The 17,098-nt window shown below is 37.6% G+C and overlaps 1 protein-coding gene across 1 annotated transcript in view; it reads left to right on the forward strand.

Moving 5' to 3' along the window:
• CNTN5 (contactin 5) overlaps positions 1–17,098 on the forward strand; it is a 339,272-nt gene that overhangs the window by 72,558 nt on the left and 249,616 nt on the right. Inside the window, exons 4-5 of the mRNA XM_035889184.1 lie at positions 6,219–6,342; positions 12,110–12,285. Of these exons, the coding sequence (XP_035745077.1) occupies positions 6,219–6,342; positions 12,110–12,285 (300 nt within the window). The remainder of the gene's footprint in view (positions 1–6,218; positions 6,343–12,109; positions 12,286–17,098) is intronic.

Raw genomic sequence — 17,098 nt, forward strand, 5'->3', positions numbered from 1 at the left:
CGCTGCACCAGGACAGGGCAGGGCTGGTGAGGACACAGCACCATGCTGCTCTGCTCTGCCTGGGGGGCTCAGGCACCCCACAACTTCCCAAATGGCACTGGCTATTTATCAGTTGGGAACTGAACACCCTGTACAGGTTAATTCATGTGCTTGAGGTTGGGTCTCCAGGGCACTTCAAACACCCGGGGGTGTCTGGCCTGACCCCAAGAGGCCGCTTCAGAGACCTCCTATAGAGCTGGTGTTGTACACATGAGCAATCTCTGCAAATATTAATCAATGAGCAGTTATGCTGTACACCAAAGCAAGTGTATCTAGGTTTTTGATGATGACTAAATATGTGTTTAACAAGTGGCGCAATACTCTTAAAAAAGAAATTAAGAAATTCCCAGTTGTAATCAGGTGAAATTCCAGTGGTCACCTGTCGCAGATGGAGTGAGAGGGAGGCAAAAATAATGTGGTTTATTGGTGTAAAACAGTGAGTTAACAAAGTTCAGTGGTAACTGCGACAATAGTTTGAGATTCGATGGCAAGGTACACTTTGTTATTTACTGCACAGAGGACAGGGTCAGACAAAACTGTCAGGGAGACCCTCCCGTTGAGTCATGAGGTTCAGAAAAGATCCCCTTGCTTTCTAAACTCCCTCAGAGAGGAGTCTAGGTGCGGCTGGATCCAATCCTAGTCCCAGACTTGGTCAACGGTTTATGTCTAAAGGATTATACATGCGCAATTAATCCTTTATGTCACTTAGCTAAAATTTCCAATTTAGCATGCTGTTAGTCACTTACCGAGAATCTGTTGTGGTAAGGAATCTCTCAACCTCGAGGAGTAACCTTGAGAGGCGTCCCTGCTCAAGGGGAGATCCTGGCATGCAGCCCGCTGCCGTGCAGGAGAGCTCAAAGGGCTCTTGGGCTGCTCACTATTTATGGGGGTAAGATAATTGGCTCATAGTCATATTTGCATACTGACCACTGTGCTTAGGTGGGCACATTCCACAATAGCCCTTGGCTATTGCATTGTTAGCTGTCTCCCCCCACACCCAGTGGGTGCATCCTTCACTACCGGACACATCTATCAGATGCATCTATCACCACAGCCACAGGTGGTTATCACTTGAAAGAGGTCAAAGGAGGGGGAGTCAGAGACGAGGGGGGAGCACACCGCCACATCACCCACTTCACACTGGGAATCCTCAAGCAGAATGACGTCAAGCTCTCATAATCATTTGCTGCTGTTATTAACATAGGTACAGCTTGGATTTCCTGAATCAAGTAATGCACCAAGATTGACAGTGACACAAAAGTTATTGAAAAGTGAACTTTTAACCCAGGTCTACTTTTCAGCTGTTGAACTTCATTGCCACCTACTTAAAATCATTAGTCCCTAAAAGCAGTGGTAGATGAGAATCACCTATTCCTCAGAAGGCTGATTAAACCCTATACTGATCATTAGATATATGTTTTCTCCAAGCACTTCAGCTTTTAGTCTGCTAGTTATTCTCTCATGGGGGGCATGTCCACCTCAGAAACAATACAGGCAGTATAAAGAATGAAGAAGACACGGTGTTATTCAAGAATCAAAGTTAAACGTTATTGACAAATTGAAAATTGTGAAGAAGTATGGTGATTACAGAATTCCCAGGAGAAATTTGAAGCCACTTATCTGAATGCTGAACATCAACTTAATTTATTCATCACTGAACTGAATGTTTTAAAATCTAAATTAAGGTTATGGTTCCTTAAGTGTCTTCTTTGATATGAAAATGTTGAAAGCTGCTAATAAGTAATTGTTACTTATAATAACAGATGATAAGCGCTAAGATGGCAAGAGGGCCAAAATTCCACTAAATTTTTTCCTGAAAGTTCAGACTTCTATCTTACAATGTTAGAAATCTCTGCATTATGAGTGGTGCCATGCACATGCACATTTGTTTTTTTTTTTTTTAATTTGTTCTAGGAAAATGGATTAATTACTTAAATTCAGGGTGACTATTCACATTGCTCAGTTTCAGAGATTTCAGGCTGTGGGGTCACCATTCGGTCCAATTCAGTCCTCAGTGCTGACTCCATGACTGAGTAGTCTTGCAGACCTGCAGCCTCGCACTGTAACTGTGTGCCTTGAAACCTGGCTTTGCCTCCATTACCTGTATTAGGGGAAGGGAAATGAGTTCTACACCCTTGAGTCCCAACCCACCATGAAACAGCAACACTAACAGAGTGTGCGTTAGCTTGTGGGAAACATTCTTAAGTAAGTCCCACAGTTTCAATGTAGCTTTAAACTTCCTACATAAACAAGAGAATACAGTGAGCCTCTAGTGGTGTTCCAGGTCAATTTTGGAAGAGTCCAAGACTTTCCATTACCTTTAACAGGATATTAAGTGCTAGCTAAACTATGTGCCCATCATTGATACCACTATTGAAGCCTTCACAAGGCTTAATTTTATTTGAGCTTTTATTAGCATTATGTATAAGAAAATTAAAATTTTCTCTGTAATTATAAGCCAGTCTGTGTTTTAATTTGAAAAAGCATTTTAAAATATTTTTAAATATTTAAATGAAATATTTGCATCTGCAATGTGTTTCCTTCATTGCTTTTGGTATAAACAGATAAGGCATAGAACACCTAAGATTTTCAGTTTCAAGTCTTTCACTGGAGTTTAAATGAAGATAGTATCATTAGGTGTTCTGGAGAGTTGAGTGGAGAGGAACCTGATGAAGTTCAACAAGGGCAAGTGTCGAGTGCTGCACCTGGGGAGGTTGAACCCCATGCACCAGTACAGGCTGGGGGATGACCTGCTGGAAAGCAGCTCTGCCGAGAGGGACCTGGGAGTCCTGGTGGATGACAAGCTGACCATGAGCCAGCAATGTGCCCTTGTTGCCAAGAAGGCCAACGGTATCCTGGGGTGCATTAAGAGGAGTGTGGCCAGCAGGTTGAGGGAGGTTATCCTCCCCCTCTACTCTGCCCTGGTGAGACTCTACCTGGCATACTGTGTCAAGTTCTGGGCTTTCCGGTTCAAGAAAGATGAGGAACTCCTAGAAAGAGTCCAGAGGAGGGCAACAAAGATGATAAAGGGACTGGAGCATCTCCCCTGTGAGGAAAGGCTGAGAGAGCTGGGCTTGTTCAGCCTGAAGAAGAGAAGACTGAGAGGGGATCTCATCAACATATACAGATATCTTAAGGGTGGATGTCACAAGGACGGAGCCAGACTCTTCTCAGTGGTGCCCAGCGACAGGACAATGGGCAGTGGGCACAAACTGAAACATAAGAGGTTTCAGCTGAATATGAGGAAGAACTTCTTTGCTTTGAGAGTGACAGAGCACTGGAACAGGCTTCCCAGGGGGGTTGTGGAGTCTTCTTTTCTGGAGATATTCAAAGCCTGCCTGGACAAAGTCCTGTGTAACATGCTCTGGGTGAACCTGCTTTAACAGGGGGGTTGGACTAGATGATGTCCCGAGGTCCCTTCTAACCCTTGCCATTCTGTGATTCTGTGATGATTTCCTGGATATCACATATCACACCCCATTGCATTTTATCTAATAATCCCTTTATTAAGCCTAATAATTTATAAACATATAGGCTCGTCTTTTCAGCAAGTGCTTTGGTCTCTTCAGAATAGACCTTTTTCTTCAGTTATTTTTCCGTAGTCTAGATGATCTAAGAATTCATTTAGTCAATTTAGCTACTAACTGATGAACATTCTCATTCATTATTATGTCACTTCTGAGTGTCCAAATAATCTCTGCTGGTACTCCACACTCCATCTGAAATGCAGATAAGCAGCTAAGTACATATTTTCATCTTTTAGGAACATGATTTGCATGTACTGATCTTTCTCTGCTACCTTTGTTTTCACTGCAGGCAGAAGTAAAACCTATTCTTCTCATTCCACATAGCACACGTAGCCATTTGGACACTACCACTAAGAAAAGAAAGGTTATTCTTCCAAAAGGAAAGTGCAACACAGTGTTTCAGTATTACTTTTGCAAATAGTACAGGTAGACAGAACACCTGTACTGCTAGTGACACCAGCACCTACCTAGCATTGCATCTTTTTCTTTTCTTTCCAGCAATCCTAGACTGTGACATTATATTTTATCTACAGAGTCACTCCTAGGGAGAAGATAAAATCATTAATCTTCATGAATATACTCCCTATCCATACACTTACTAAACTGCATGGAATAACACCTAAATCTAAACCCACAATTAGTTTTGCATTCATTAATTAAGTTTTGGTTTTGCTAGGCTCTATTTTGATAAAAGCTCCAATTATTTATACCTACATTATTAGTATTTTCCCTTGTGCAATGTAAGAAGCAGGTAACCATATTATAAGAAACAATCCATACAATGTTTTTGTACCCACATTTTCCTTTCTTAAAATCAGTTTTGCCAGCTGGTTCCAGTGCCCCTGTGGCTGCCTCAGCTGGAGTGCTCAAACCTTAGTACTGGAATTATTTTAATGTCAATAATGTAAGCACATATCAGAAATCACTTATTGTGGTTGGGTTGTTTTAAATACTGCATATATCTGTCCCAGAAAATATATTTCTGCCCATACACCCAATTGAAGTAACGTATCTAAACACAGAAGTAATGTAAATATGCAGAACAGCAACACACACTCCTTTAGACAGTCCTACAAAAAGGGCTAACAAGTTTGAAAATGATGCAAACCAGAAACAACTAATTGCTGTTGCTCTTACCTGCTGTCTTTACAAACTGACAGGCTAATTATTTGAATCTATTTCAGTAGAAGCATACATACCTGAAAATAACGTTATTTTCTAAATCTGCATTTGAATAGCAGTGTAAAAAGACAAAAAACCTAAGTGTGCAATAAGTGTATAGTCACTAAAAGGAAGGTTGAATAACATAATGGGTTTTCAGGTGGTCTTTTCACCATATGATAACAACAGAATTGAGAAACCCCAAATGTCACAGAATTTAAGGGCATGGAAATTTGCATCTCAGAACTAGCTTGCTATGACCTGTGTCTCCCATGCTTCTCATCCTTTTACAGACTCTAAGACTGTCTTCTCTGTACCGAGACTCATAGTCCCATGCACCTTCTCCTGTCCACCCAAACTTCCTGAAACTATTAGCAGCATGAAGAAGGTCTCCGTTCCCAAAACTGTGAACCCATAACATGTGGTTGAAGTTCTGTGGACTTGGTAGAATAATGCAGTAAATAATTTTTATAAGGCAATGATCAAAACCCAAAATCTTCAGATGCACCTTTCTTGTTTCAAGCTGGTATTGCTAGGACAAATATATCAAGAGGTTATAAACTGCTTAAGGTGTCATGCCGTCCTCAGTACCAGTTGGAGGACTTCTATGATGTGAACATATAAAACCATAAAACTGTCAGAGAAAGCCCTGCTCCCATATGTTTCATTGCAAGGAGTAGGACAATGTAGCTATCTCCCCTCACCCAAATCATTAGCCTTGTGCTCTAAATTTGAAGAGCATTATGGGAATAAATCATTCAAGAGTTTGGAGCAAGTCTAAGTTGATTAAAATTCCACAGTCTTCTAGTGCACAGTGAGCATTTTAGTTACTCAGACCTACATGATAAGGAACATTTTACTTTCCTGAAGTTTACACTTTCCTCTTCATTGGTGTCATAGATGTATTCTATGGGTCTATCCAGCTTTTCTTGTTCTGAAATGTAAATGCATATTAAGATATAGATACGTGCCAAAATTAGAGAACACAGCAGAGGAAAATGAAATGTCAGGCTTTGCTACATATTATTTAATAGTAGTCACTGCTGCTGCCATTAATTTTACAAGTGATTTTTCTTAGTAACTCCTTGACATAAAGGGGAAAACTGTATCTTAGTTCTTCGTGAGCTAAGCTGCTGCAAGTAGCAAGGAAAATTTTTGTTTACCTTGTTCTCTATAAACGGAGTTAGCTACTCTTGCTGGCTTAATTCTCTCAAGCTGTTCATTAGACTACAGGCCAAAATATGTCTGATGATAAAACAATTTTAAGGCATAATGAACACTTAAATCAAACTCTATATATTTTTTGATAATTTAATATTTCTTCCTTATATTTTTTTTAACCATTGCATTTTAATATAGCATCTGAAGTAATGTGATATGAACCTCTGGAAAACAAACATAATTTTGCATACCTTAATCTCACTTTATAAAAGTTATAATACACTTACATTTATTCAGACTTCCTAAACTATAGCACTTCTATTTCCACAGAAAGTGTTGATTATGGGCCGGTGTTTGTACAAGAGCCAGATGATGTGATTTTTCCAACTGATTCTGAAGAGAAGAAAGTGTCTCTGAATTGTCAAGCTCGTGGAAATCCAACTCCAACATACAGGTACCTGTTTTAGAAGATTTTTTTAGTTTTCAGAATATTACACATTGCAATCCCACTCTGAGAATCAGTGTGCTTTGGAGAACAACATAACAGAAACATCTCCATGACACAAATAAGCAAGAAGCATAAGTGGTAGTGAATAAAGGCAAAGTGATATGTGAATTTTCAAATTATATTCTCTGTGCATCATATCTATCCATGTGGAGGGACTCCTTTTGTCCACTTTTTTTACTTGTGTCTGTAACAGCTGACAGGATCAAAATCTTTAATTGATTCTTTTTCTAAACATCTATAAAGCTATGAAAAGCTATCTCATTTTATAGGGAAAGCAGTAGAGAACAGGTACATTAAATGTCATGACTATGCAATACAGCATATACCATAGCTGAGCCAAATCTGGTACCTTTTCACTCATGAGTCCACCATTTTTCTCCTTTGCAACCATTGTCTGTTCCCTATTTTTCTATACAGACTATTATGCCACAGATATCTACTATACAGATCTGTTATCACACACGCATGAGTCTGAGAGTTCAGTTTATTAATGGTGCCCACTTACAGGTGGGAACAGTATGTTGCAATCACCTTCTCCATTTGCTGTATCTGCTTGCGCTCATATTTTATACAAATTACAAGTGATGTAGGAGGGCTGGGGGAACATATGGTTGATTTTTTTTTCCTTACACCCTTTATCTTTTCTCATAGTCATTCTTCACTTAGAAAGGGAACATAAGGACTCTTATAATTGTGTTTTGTCATAGGTGACAAACATAAATTCTGCATTTTATTTTTCACCTATTACACTTATTTCATTTGTGTATTTTTTAGCATTCTGGATGGATACTCCTTAGACTTATTAGAATCACAAAAATTTCATTTCTATGACTGGAAGAAATTCTGAGGCAATACTGTCTTTAGATATCCCCACCACAACAGCACTGAATCTGTCTCTTTGTCACAGATGTGAGCCATTAAATGGATCTGATGCATGGCACTACCTCCCCAAACAACACAGGCATGACTAAACATGTAACATTGGTTTAGGAATGAGTGGCCAGAAATTCTTCAAACTGGAATTACATGAAATCCTTACCATGTGGGATGAAAGCTATGTTGCATTCTTCTTTACTGACATTTCTTGTGTAATTTATATTATATATTTGTTGCTTTGTTGATAAAAAGATATATGTATATTAGTTCCACACACTGTTAAAATCCTATCAGTCCATTAAACATAGTATGTAACCATAGGGAAAAGGCACAAATTCCCTCAAAAAGAAGGGAACCCTATGTTCAGCCCTCCCAGGCAACCTAATTATTCTTGTGGAGATTTTCTCTTTGGAGAACCTATGTAATTTCCTTTCTTTCTTGGTCCAACCATTTTTTTGCATTTTCCCAGTGGAATGCAGTCAACAAATACAGACTTTCCGCACATTTTAAAGGGTAGCTACAAAGAGCATAGAGGCTCTCTCTTCAAAGAAGCCATATGGAGAAAGCAAGGGGCAACAGATAGAAGAGAGAAATTTTTTACTGTGAGAACTATCATTCACTGGAACAATCTCCTCAAGGACTTGACAGAGTCCTCATCAGTGGAGGTTCTCAAGATGTAATTGAACAAGGTGTTAGATAATCTTATCTAGGGTCCCTTTCCTATGAAAGATTGGGCCAAATTATTTTTCGAGGTCCCTTCCAACCCGGGCTGTTTTATGATTTTGTGATATCCATTCCTTCAGTTTCCCAGAGATTAATTGGTGTCAGCACCTCATAAACAATCTTTCCTGACTGCTGTTGATGCAAGGAAAGCTTTGACCCAAAAGGCCTAATTCTATCAGCACAGTTTAACTTCTCCTCCTTCTGTTGCTGCCACTTGTCTGTACAGCATATGCAATACAAACTACCATTCAGGGGAAGAGAAAAGAGAGATAAATTACTTTGTGAGGAAATTACTCTTTCTCCAGGGCAAGTGCAGAGGGAATTTATCTTCAAAAAAGGCTATAGATAGGCAAAGGATTGTTGTTGTGTCTCTGCCCAACCTGTGGCATATGAAATAGTGAAGAGAAGAGATATTTCCATATCACCAAAAGCCCTGTCTTATTATCTACAAGCACAGGACAATAGACATATTATTTACATAGGCTGTGAGGCCCATGCGGCTAAGAATTTTTTTCAGCCAAAACCAAAGTGCAGTACAACTTTTTTTTTATAAGGTACATTAAAAAAAACAATTAAAGCACTCAAAAATTCCAGAATTAAGTTGTTTCGGTCATTTAAATTAATTTCTTTAGTCTGTATATTTTATGACACAGTGTTCATAAGCTGTTTACAAATTCTTTTTTTTGCTGGGACACAACTTCATTTTAACAGACTGCAGAATGCCCATGTCATTTCAGATTTTCTTCTTCCTTGCAAAGGGCCTTTTTCCCTTTGTTCAAGCTCTACCCTGAAATAAAAATTTTTAATTTCTTGAGTTCCAGTCATTAAGGTATCTAGATGCACTGATTTAGGGAATAACTCCCTGAGATAAACTGATTCCATTTGCTCAGCACTTCTGCAAATCATACGTTAGTATCACAAGTCAGGGCCTGTACAATGAAGAACATAACTGAGACACGTTCAGTGAGGAATACAGACATTCACAAGCTTCCTGTGGGATCTCATAGGTCACCAGTGTTACTGAGTTAAAGGCAGGTGCAGAATTCCCTGAGATGTCACTTCACTACACTGCTTTGACTGCTTGTGAAACACTATGTTTCCTATTTTACTTAGGACACATATGAGCAGGTTAGAAATTTTTTGTCAATATAATTTCCTGATAGAAAAGGAAGTTGAAAAAGTCTAAAAAATACTTTCTGTCTGCTTAAGCCAAATTAAAATATTTTGAAATGTTATCTGTGATTTGCCTTCAAGAAAAAAATGTAGCTGATTTTCCATATCACCTTGTTACCTTTTAAGTATTATATTTGGGTTTCTATCCTCCCAGATCAGTCAGGGTACCTAGAAGGAAACATATCACACAAATCAGTGTTGCTTTTTGTCGTGATTTAACCCTGGCTGCTCACTAAGCCCCACACAGCCTCTCATTCACTCCCCCCACAGTGGGATGGGGGAGAGAATTGGAAGAGTAAAAGTGAGAAAACCCGCGGGTTGAGATAAAGACAGTTTAATAGGGAAATCAAAAAGCCATGCACGCAAGCAAAGCAAAACAAGAAATTCATTCACCACTTCCCACGGGCAGGCAGGGGCTCAGCCATCTCCAGGAAAGCAGGACTCCATCACGAGTAACGGTGACTTGGGAAGACAAATGGCGTAACTCCGAATGTCCCCACATTCCTTCTTCTTCCCCCAACTTTATATGCTAAGCATGACGTCAAATGATCTAGGATACCCCTGTGGCCACTTGGGGTCAGCTGTCCTGGCTGTGCCCCCTTCCAGCTTCCTGTGCCCCTGGCAGAGCAGGGAAAACGGAAAAGTCCTTGACTGGTGTAAGACCTGCTCAGCAACAACTAAACCATCAGTGAGTTATCAACATTCTTCTCGTACTGAATCCAAAACATAGCACTATGCCAGCTACGAGGAAGAAAGTTAACTCTATCCCAGTTGAAACCAGAACACTTTTCCTCTAATGTGCTTGGATTATATGAGGGGAAAACAATCATTCAGGATGGACCCAAAGACATATAGGCAGGTAGCCATGAAGAGTTTTGGGGTAGCATTACAAAAACATAGTTTTGCTCTGAATTTAACTGAAAATGAAAGTAAGTGAAGAAAACTAATTAAAGCAAACTGAATTTTGTGTCAGTTCCCATCTGGAAATGTCAGAACATGTAATTTTGACTTTTTAAATCTCCCATCATTTCAGGATCATTTTATTATTTCATTCAAAATCTTAATTAATAAATTGTTCAAGATGAAAATTTCCTCTTTTTAGCTCTGCTATGTATAAATCTCTAAATATGCAGTGAATCTTACAGCCATTTCCCTAATATCCTTTGCTATATGAGCATATTTTCAACAGTGTTTCATTTCTTACATTAAACAAAGCAGGGATCCTCTGCAATCAAAAGTCCAATCATGAAAAAGATGGGGCAAATAATAGTTTCACAGTTCATCTTAATTCTGGCAATTCTGACCTTTGAATTAAGAAAAATTCAGAGCTACTTCAGCCGAATTCAGCTGTCTACCTCATTCACGATGAATATTAACAAGATAGGGTGAACTGATAATAATTTTTCTTCATTAAAGTTCCTCTGGAGTCTAGATGTTGCCAAGTTTTTTCCAGTCTTTATTGAACTCTGGAAAAGCTTGGAAGTGCCTAGCAATTTCCTGAGGCAACTTTGAAATTGCAGAATGATTGCGAACTAGCAATGAACGAAATATCTGTACATCATTATAACTGTGCCATATCTGTTTACACTGGTTATCTCTCCACATTTTAACAATTTCATGTTCTATAGAGTTTGACACAAAAGAAAATCTAATAAGTCTTCTTATGTGGATTATTCTTCTTTAATTGAGATACCACACACACACACCCCCCAAGCTTATTCCAGAGTGCTGGAGTCTATTAATCTACCACACAAAATCTTTTCTCTTGCAGCCAGTGGACTATTGCAGGGTTTGTTGTTTCAGTTTTTCAAGATGAATGAGAGGAGTGAGGTTTTTTGGCAGAGAATATCCAGGGGAAAAACAAAACAAAACAAAACAAAACCAAAAAAAACCCCAACCCCAAAACCCACTCACACAGCAGGCAAATTATGAGACTCTTATGTTACTTCTGAAACCTTAGAAAAAGAAGTTTTCATTCAGGAATTATTCAATGCTTTGGCTCAGGTGTGATACTTTCTAGTGTGTTTCCTACAGCCTGGCTTTTTCCATCTTATCTTTACTCACATCTCTGTCTTTACTATTCAGGCTTCTCATTTCACTCCCAATCACCTCCGAACTTAGCATTCCTTATGCTGACTCCTCATTTGATTGTAGTTTCCATTTACCTTGTAGCGTCCAGGAATTACACTTGACCAGCTGCCAGGTAATTCTAGTCTCTCCTGTCCCAATGTTCTCTGAATTTTGTGTATAGTCATCCAACTGATATTATTTTGCCTTTGTCCATTGCCAACATCCTTTGTTTCACAATTGCCTGTGTACATAACTCTACTTGCCTGCTCTTCACAGGCCTTGCTCTTCTGATTTCTGTATTTAAATCAGGTTTCTCTATTTCCTGGACCCAGAAGAACAAATACTGAAAGAAGGAAAAGAAAAGATTCTTTGCTCTCATGCAGTGCAGACACAGCTCTGCAAACTCTCTAAGCTCACCTGGGCCTAAGGCTTTAACGGTAGAACATGAATTGAAACTTTGATTATCATAAGGGTGGTAAAAGCCCTATTTTTGACAAAAAAGATGCATTTGCTATACAGGTTTCCAGTCTGAAGCCTTTGCAGATGAGAGTTTTTTTGGGGAAAAAAAAAGAACAAGAAAAGAGGTTATTAATTTGATTCAGCATAGGCAAAAAAAAATACTATGCTTTCCCACCAGAGGTTGAAGATCTCTTTTTACCTGTGTTTTTTTTCAGAAAAACTTAGCTTTTGTCAGGCACATGTTGTGGAATGTCTCTATCCAAAGCTTTGCCAAAGCAATAGGTTACTGCACAAGCTATCTTTGAGTAGCTGTCATTCTTATAACAACTGTGGCTGTCAGGTTCTGTATACTAAACTTGATGCCTTCCTCTGGCCATAAAATTCTCAAGTAGTTTCCTTCTTTTTTCCTAAGATGGCTTCAAAATGGAACTGAAATCGACATTGAAAGTGATTATCGCTTCAGTTTAATAGAAGGAAGTTTGATCATCAACAACCCCAGCGAAATGAAGGATTCTGGACAGTATCAGTGTTTAACCACCAACATGTTTGGCAGTATTTTAAGCAGAGAGGCTGTTCTTCAGTTTGCATGTGAGTAACAATTTTTTTAACATGGATAAATCATCTTCATGTTGCTTGTTAAGGCTCTAAATTGTAATTTGAATACATTACACAAGTTACAGTGTCCACTGACTTTGTTGGGCTAGGATCTCAAAATTAGAAAAAAAAAAAAAAAACCAAAAAGAGTAGTTTTCTGTGGACTTTCTAATTTTAAAATAGAACCAACTATCAGTAAAAATAACTCTAAAACATGATCCCAAATTCTATCCTTTAATGACATATTTGAATACTCAGCAGTTATATATTTCACTCATTACTAGTTTCCTGAAACATGTATCATTTTGCCACACTGGACTAGATGACCTGTAGGGGTCCCTTCCAACCCAAAACATTCTGTGATTCTATGAAAGAAAGAACTGTAAACTTAGGAATAGAGTGGGATAAACTGCCTATGTATCTGTAGGATAGTCTGCACCTATAACTATGTGTGTGTGAGCACAGTTTTGCATGTATATATGTATATAAATATACATGTTTTATGTCCATGTTTATGCATATATATCATGTACACATTCATACATTACGAGACTGAGATTTTTTTTTTTTTCCTTGAAGTTGTTAGTGGTTGCTTTTGAAGTCCTTCACTACTACATACTTTCCAGAAGCTATCAACAATTCAAGATCCCGAGTAAATGCTATGGTCTATCTATAGCATCTTTTTCAAATGTATTATCATGAAAAACAGGCCCAGAATTTCAGATATTCTACCTTCAACCTTGATTTCCCTTCAGCACTTTACAGGAAGGCAACCAAGTGCTTTATCTAGGTAAATCCTATCATGAGAGGTTTTTAAGAGGCAGGGATGTGAAAAGAACTCCATCTTAATTTCCCAGATCCTCCTGAAAATAGGACATTACCATGAAACATGAGGCAGATCTTCATATAGGCACAACTGGAAAACAGTGGGGTTAAAGGCAAGTTGCTTACCTGCATGTCTATTAACATATCTGGTGGTGTGGAGATCTCAGCAGAGATTGTGTGGGGTCTGAGATTCAACCTTAATCCACTCCTCCCTGGTAAATTCAGACCTCTCATATTCATAACTTTAGTCTTGTCTGCTGCAGGTCCCATCAAGGTATTTGTTAGCAAAATCATGGTACTGTCCACCTACTTCTGAGCTGGGAGCAATACTAACATTTGTCAAAGTTTTCTCATGCTGGGATAGTATATTTAAAACTCTAAACACCACAACAGCGGTCCTATCATGGTATTATTAGACCTCAGTCTTAAACAGAGTTCTGAGAAAATTCTGCTACATTTTATCTTTTAGACAAGAAAACTATCATAAAACAAATCACTTGGTTAGAGAACCTGACAGCTGGTAAATATAAGTAGTTCCAGGCCTCTGAACTTCAGATTTCTGTTTCCATTTCAGGAGCACGGCTAACAGGTAGCCATTTGACCTCCAGCTGAAAAAAAATACGGAGAAAGTGAGAGCTGGAGCTCAAACAATAGAAGGCCTATGAGTTCAGTAACTACTTCCACAGTTCATTCATGACCCCGTGTGCTTCTAGTTATGATATTATCTCCTCCAATAAAATAAATCTTGATAAGGTTGTAAAAACAAAGAATAAAAGGAAGTTGGGTTTGAGGGGGATATTTTTATTGGGTTTTTAAATTATTATTGGCTTGCACAGCTGCTTTGCAGGTATCAGTGTTGTTATACTACAATGGCTTGAATGTGATTTCTGTTCATTCAAATATTTACTTGGGAACTGTAATGGAAGTTTCTCAGGCAAGGTTAGTGGAGGAATGTTAGCTGGAAGTGCTGAGGTGTAGCAAATAGTACTGCAGAACTTGGGAGAGAGAAGAGGCTGTTTATAACACATAGAGATCTTTAAAAAGGCATAGAGAGTCATAACTGGTTGAAGTTCTTTTAGAATTTTGTAAGCAACCCCTTCACAAGAGCAATTTCAAGTTCAATGTGTATTTGTAGTTCAGCTTCTTTGTAGCATGACACTCTCTCTTCCACTCTTGATTTAGTGCTTCTTCAAATCCCTGATCTTAAATGGCTGATGTGTTCCTGTTGAAACAATATTTGCATCATTCAGCATATCACTCACAGTATAAATTGATGTCACTATCCTGTAAAATCATAGCAACTTATCAGAAGCTTACATCACAGGAATGCTTTAGGAAGTCAGATCCAAAGTAAATTTAATATAAAGATTTTCATTGTGATTTCAGCTTTAAAATATCCAAGACACTGTCTTGAATTTGACCAGAAAGTTCAGATAAATTTTCTTGAAGCAAAGAATGGGATACTTTCATCCTGATAACTTGGGTGATAGTGCTTATACTCTGTATTTCCTTTAAGAAACTGAAATGTGCTTTTCAGACACTTGAAGGGAAGATCTTTACTTTACAGCATAAAGGATGGTTTTCTGATTTAAAACATAATATTTTGGAGACCTCTTGCTTCATATATAGAAAAATTTCTGTAGTGTAATCACAATTTTTCTGAAATAAATTAGGAAATTTTCCATATTAAGATATTTTAAACAAGTAATATATAACATCTCACTTACTAATAACACTTTTTCTTGCATTTAAATTCATTAATTACCTGCAAACAACCTTGAGTAAGGTAGTATACAGTTAAATGGTCTTTAGATTAAACTGTGTTTATTCAGTAATCGATACTGAGCTCTAAAACATATAGATAGGTAGAGATGGACTAAAAAAAGATTGGCTTACATTACCCTGAAATAAATATAAGAATTTTAAAAATGTCATGCTTGTGATGTAATACTGTAAGATAAAATTTCAGTATAGTTGAAGTAGAACACTTTATAGTATTGCTTGTTAACAGCAGGCTTGCATGTTTCCAGTTATTTTCAGTAAGACAGAAAGTAAAGCATTGAAAAAGATTTTTGTAAGGAAAGGTCCTAACCTTAAAGTAATTAAAGTAATTGGTGCCCTGCAATTTTACTGGGCTCTAATGGCTTGAAGGGTAATTTATAATCCCAAGGATAAACCAAGGCATTTCTGATTATGAGATACAGAGCTACACATAATGGCATTCACTTTCCCTTTTTTCACTGAAAGCAATGGATTCCAGAAGCTTAGAAACTAACCACCTGCACAGAAAAAAAATAAAAATTAAGTTAATGGACTTGCTTGAATGCATGGTTTATTCTGCAGTGTAAAATAGTTACGTCTTTGCAGCTTGAAGAGCTGTTCTAATTAAAGAGAGAAATGGCATACAGCTCAAAAGGAAACAACAGGGGCCATTAAACAAGTCCTTTGACACTGTCTTACAGGAAAAAGCCTGTGCTGTAATGTGCCTATGCAAAATGTCACAAAACTTGAAAAAGGAGAGCATGTTTATTGCATTGTCTCTTAGTTTTCTCACAATTGCATGGCCAAAAGCCCAGTTGCTATGGTTATTATCATGTAGTTCAGCACTGGTGATGCATTACAAATATAAATGTTTATGTGCTATATAATTTTCATATGTGCACATAATTAAAATAGGACTCTGAAATACTTATATGATGTCTTTGGATTTGAAAGAGAAAGACATATAATATGAACACTATTTTATACATGTTTAAAGATACAACTTTTGAAATAGCCTCCTATATCACTGGTTATTTTTATGGAGCAAAGTGGAAAGACCGGTTATGTGCAGTCAAAGGTCTGCTCAAAATTATAAACTATCATAGAAAATATTTATGAAAATTTAAACACAGATAGAGTTCTCCTCTTTTCTTCTCTTATTTGCATTTCCTATGATCTCTCATGCCGAAGGTCATGCTGGCTTATGCTACTTTAAGAAAGTAAGGGGGAGGGGGGAAGAGAGAGTGCAAAAACACCCCCATGCTGTAACAGAAATTAAGGAGAAATATTTTTCAAGAAAATCAAATATTTGACAAGATTTTCTTTTGTCTTACAATGTATTTTTATGCAGAAAAAAAATGGGAAAAAAAAGCCTAAGGATAACACTGAAAAAATGTCAAGCAAATCAGAATTCTTGATCACAAAAATTGTACGTTTAACGTCAGAAGTTTGCTCACAGCAGGTTGTTAAAAAGATAAAAGGCTATCAGTCTGATGCAGCTTCAAATGTCATTTATACTTCACAATCACCAGGAAGAGTTCATATATGAAGTATATTGTTTTCTTAACAAGATACTAATCAGCTCATTAAAATGTAAGAGCATTAGAGGAATAATTGCTGAATTCCTTTAACCCATTTTAACGTTAATGAATTTTGTAATTCTGGGTCTGGCTAGCTCTATGGAAGAGTTATTGAAATCCCAAACACATCTTTAAAGATTCAGTATTCAATAAAAATAGAAAAGGGAAAGATTCTAGCTTAAATTTTTACTGCATTAAAAAAAAGAGTATATATGAAGTAAAGAGCTTCAGCCAAACAAAGAAGTCAGAGCAAACTTATGTTGCTGCAAGCAGAAACCCAACTTTGTTGAACACCTTGTAATTTTAAAGAAGTGCACAACATCAAAAGTGTTTTGAGGATATGAAACTTAATAACAAAGTGTAAAAGTTTTATGAAGTAACTTATGCACTAAGCACACGTACATTGTTAGATGGTTTTTCTCCTCTCACTTCTGTTGTTACAAATTTGTGTAACCTAAAGGGAGGATTTAAAAATTAAACTTTAATGTGAATTTCTCAATGTTGGCTACTTTCAGCATCTGTAGAATCATAGAATCATAGAATCGTTTAGGTTGGAAAAGACATTTGAGATCATCAAGTCCAACCTTTAACCTAACCCTGACATCCCACCACTAAACCATGTCCCTAAGCAACTCATCTGT

The sequence above is a fragment of the Egretta garzetta genome, unplaced genomic scaffold (assembly GCF_000687185.1).
Source record: "Egretta garzetta isolate BGI_Z169 unplaced genomic scaffold, ASM68718v1 scaffold492, whole genome shotgun sequence".
Lineage (NCBI taxonomy): Eukaryota > Metazoa > Chordata > Aves > Pelecaniformes > Ardeidae > Egretta > Egretta garzetta.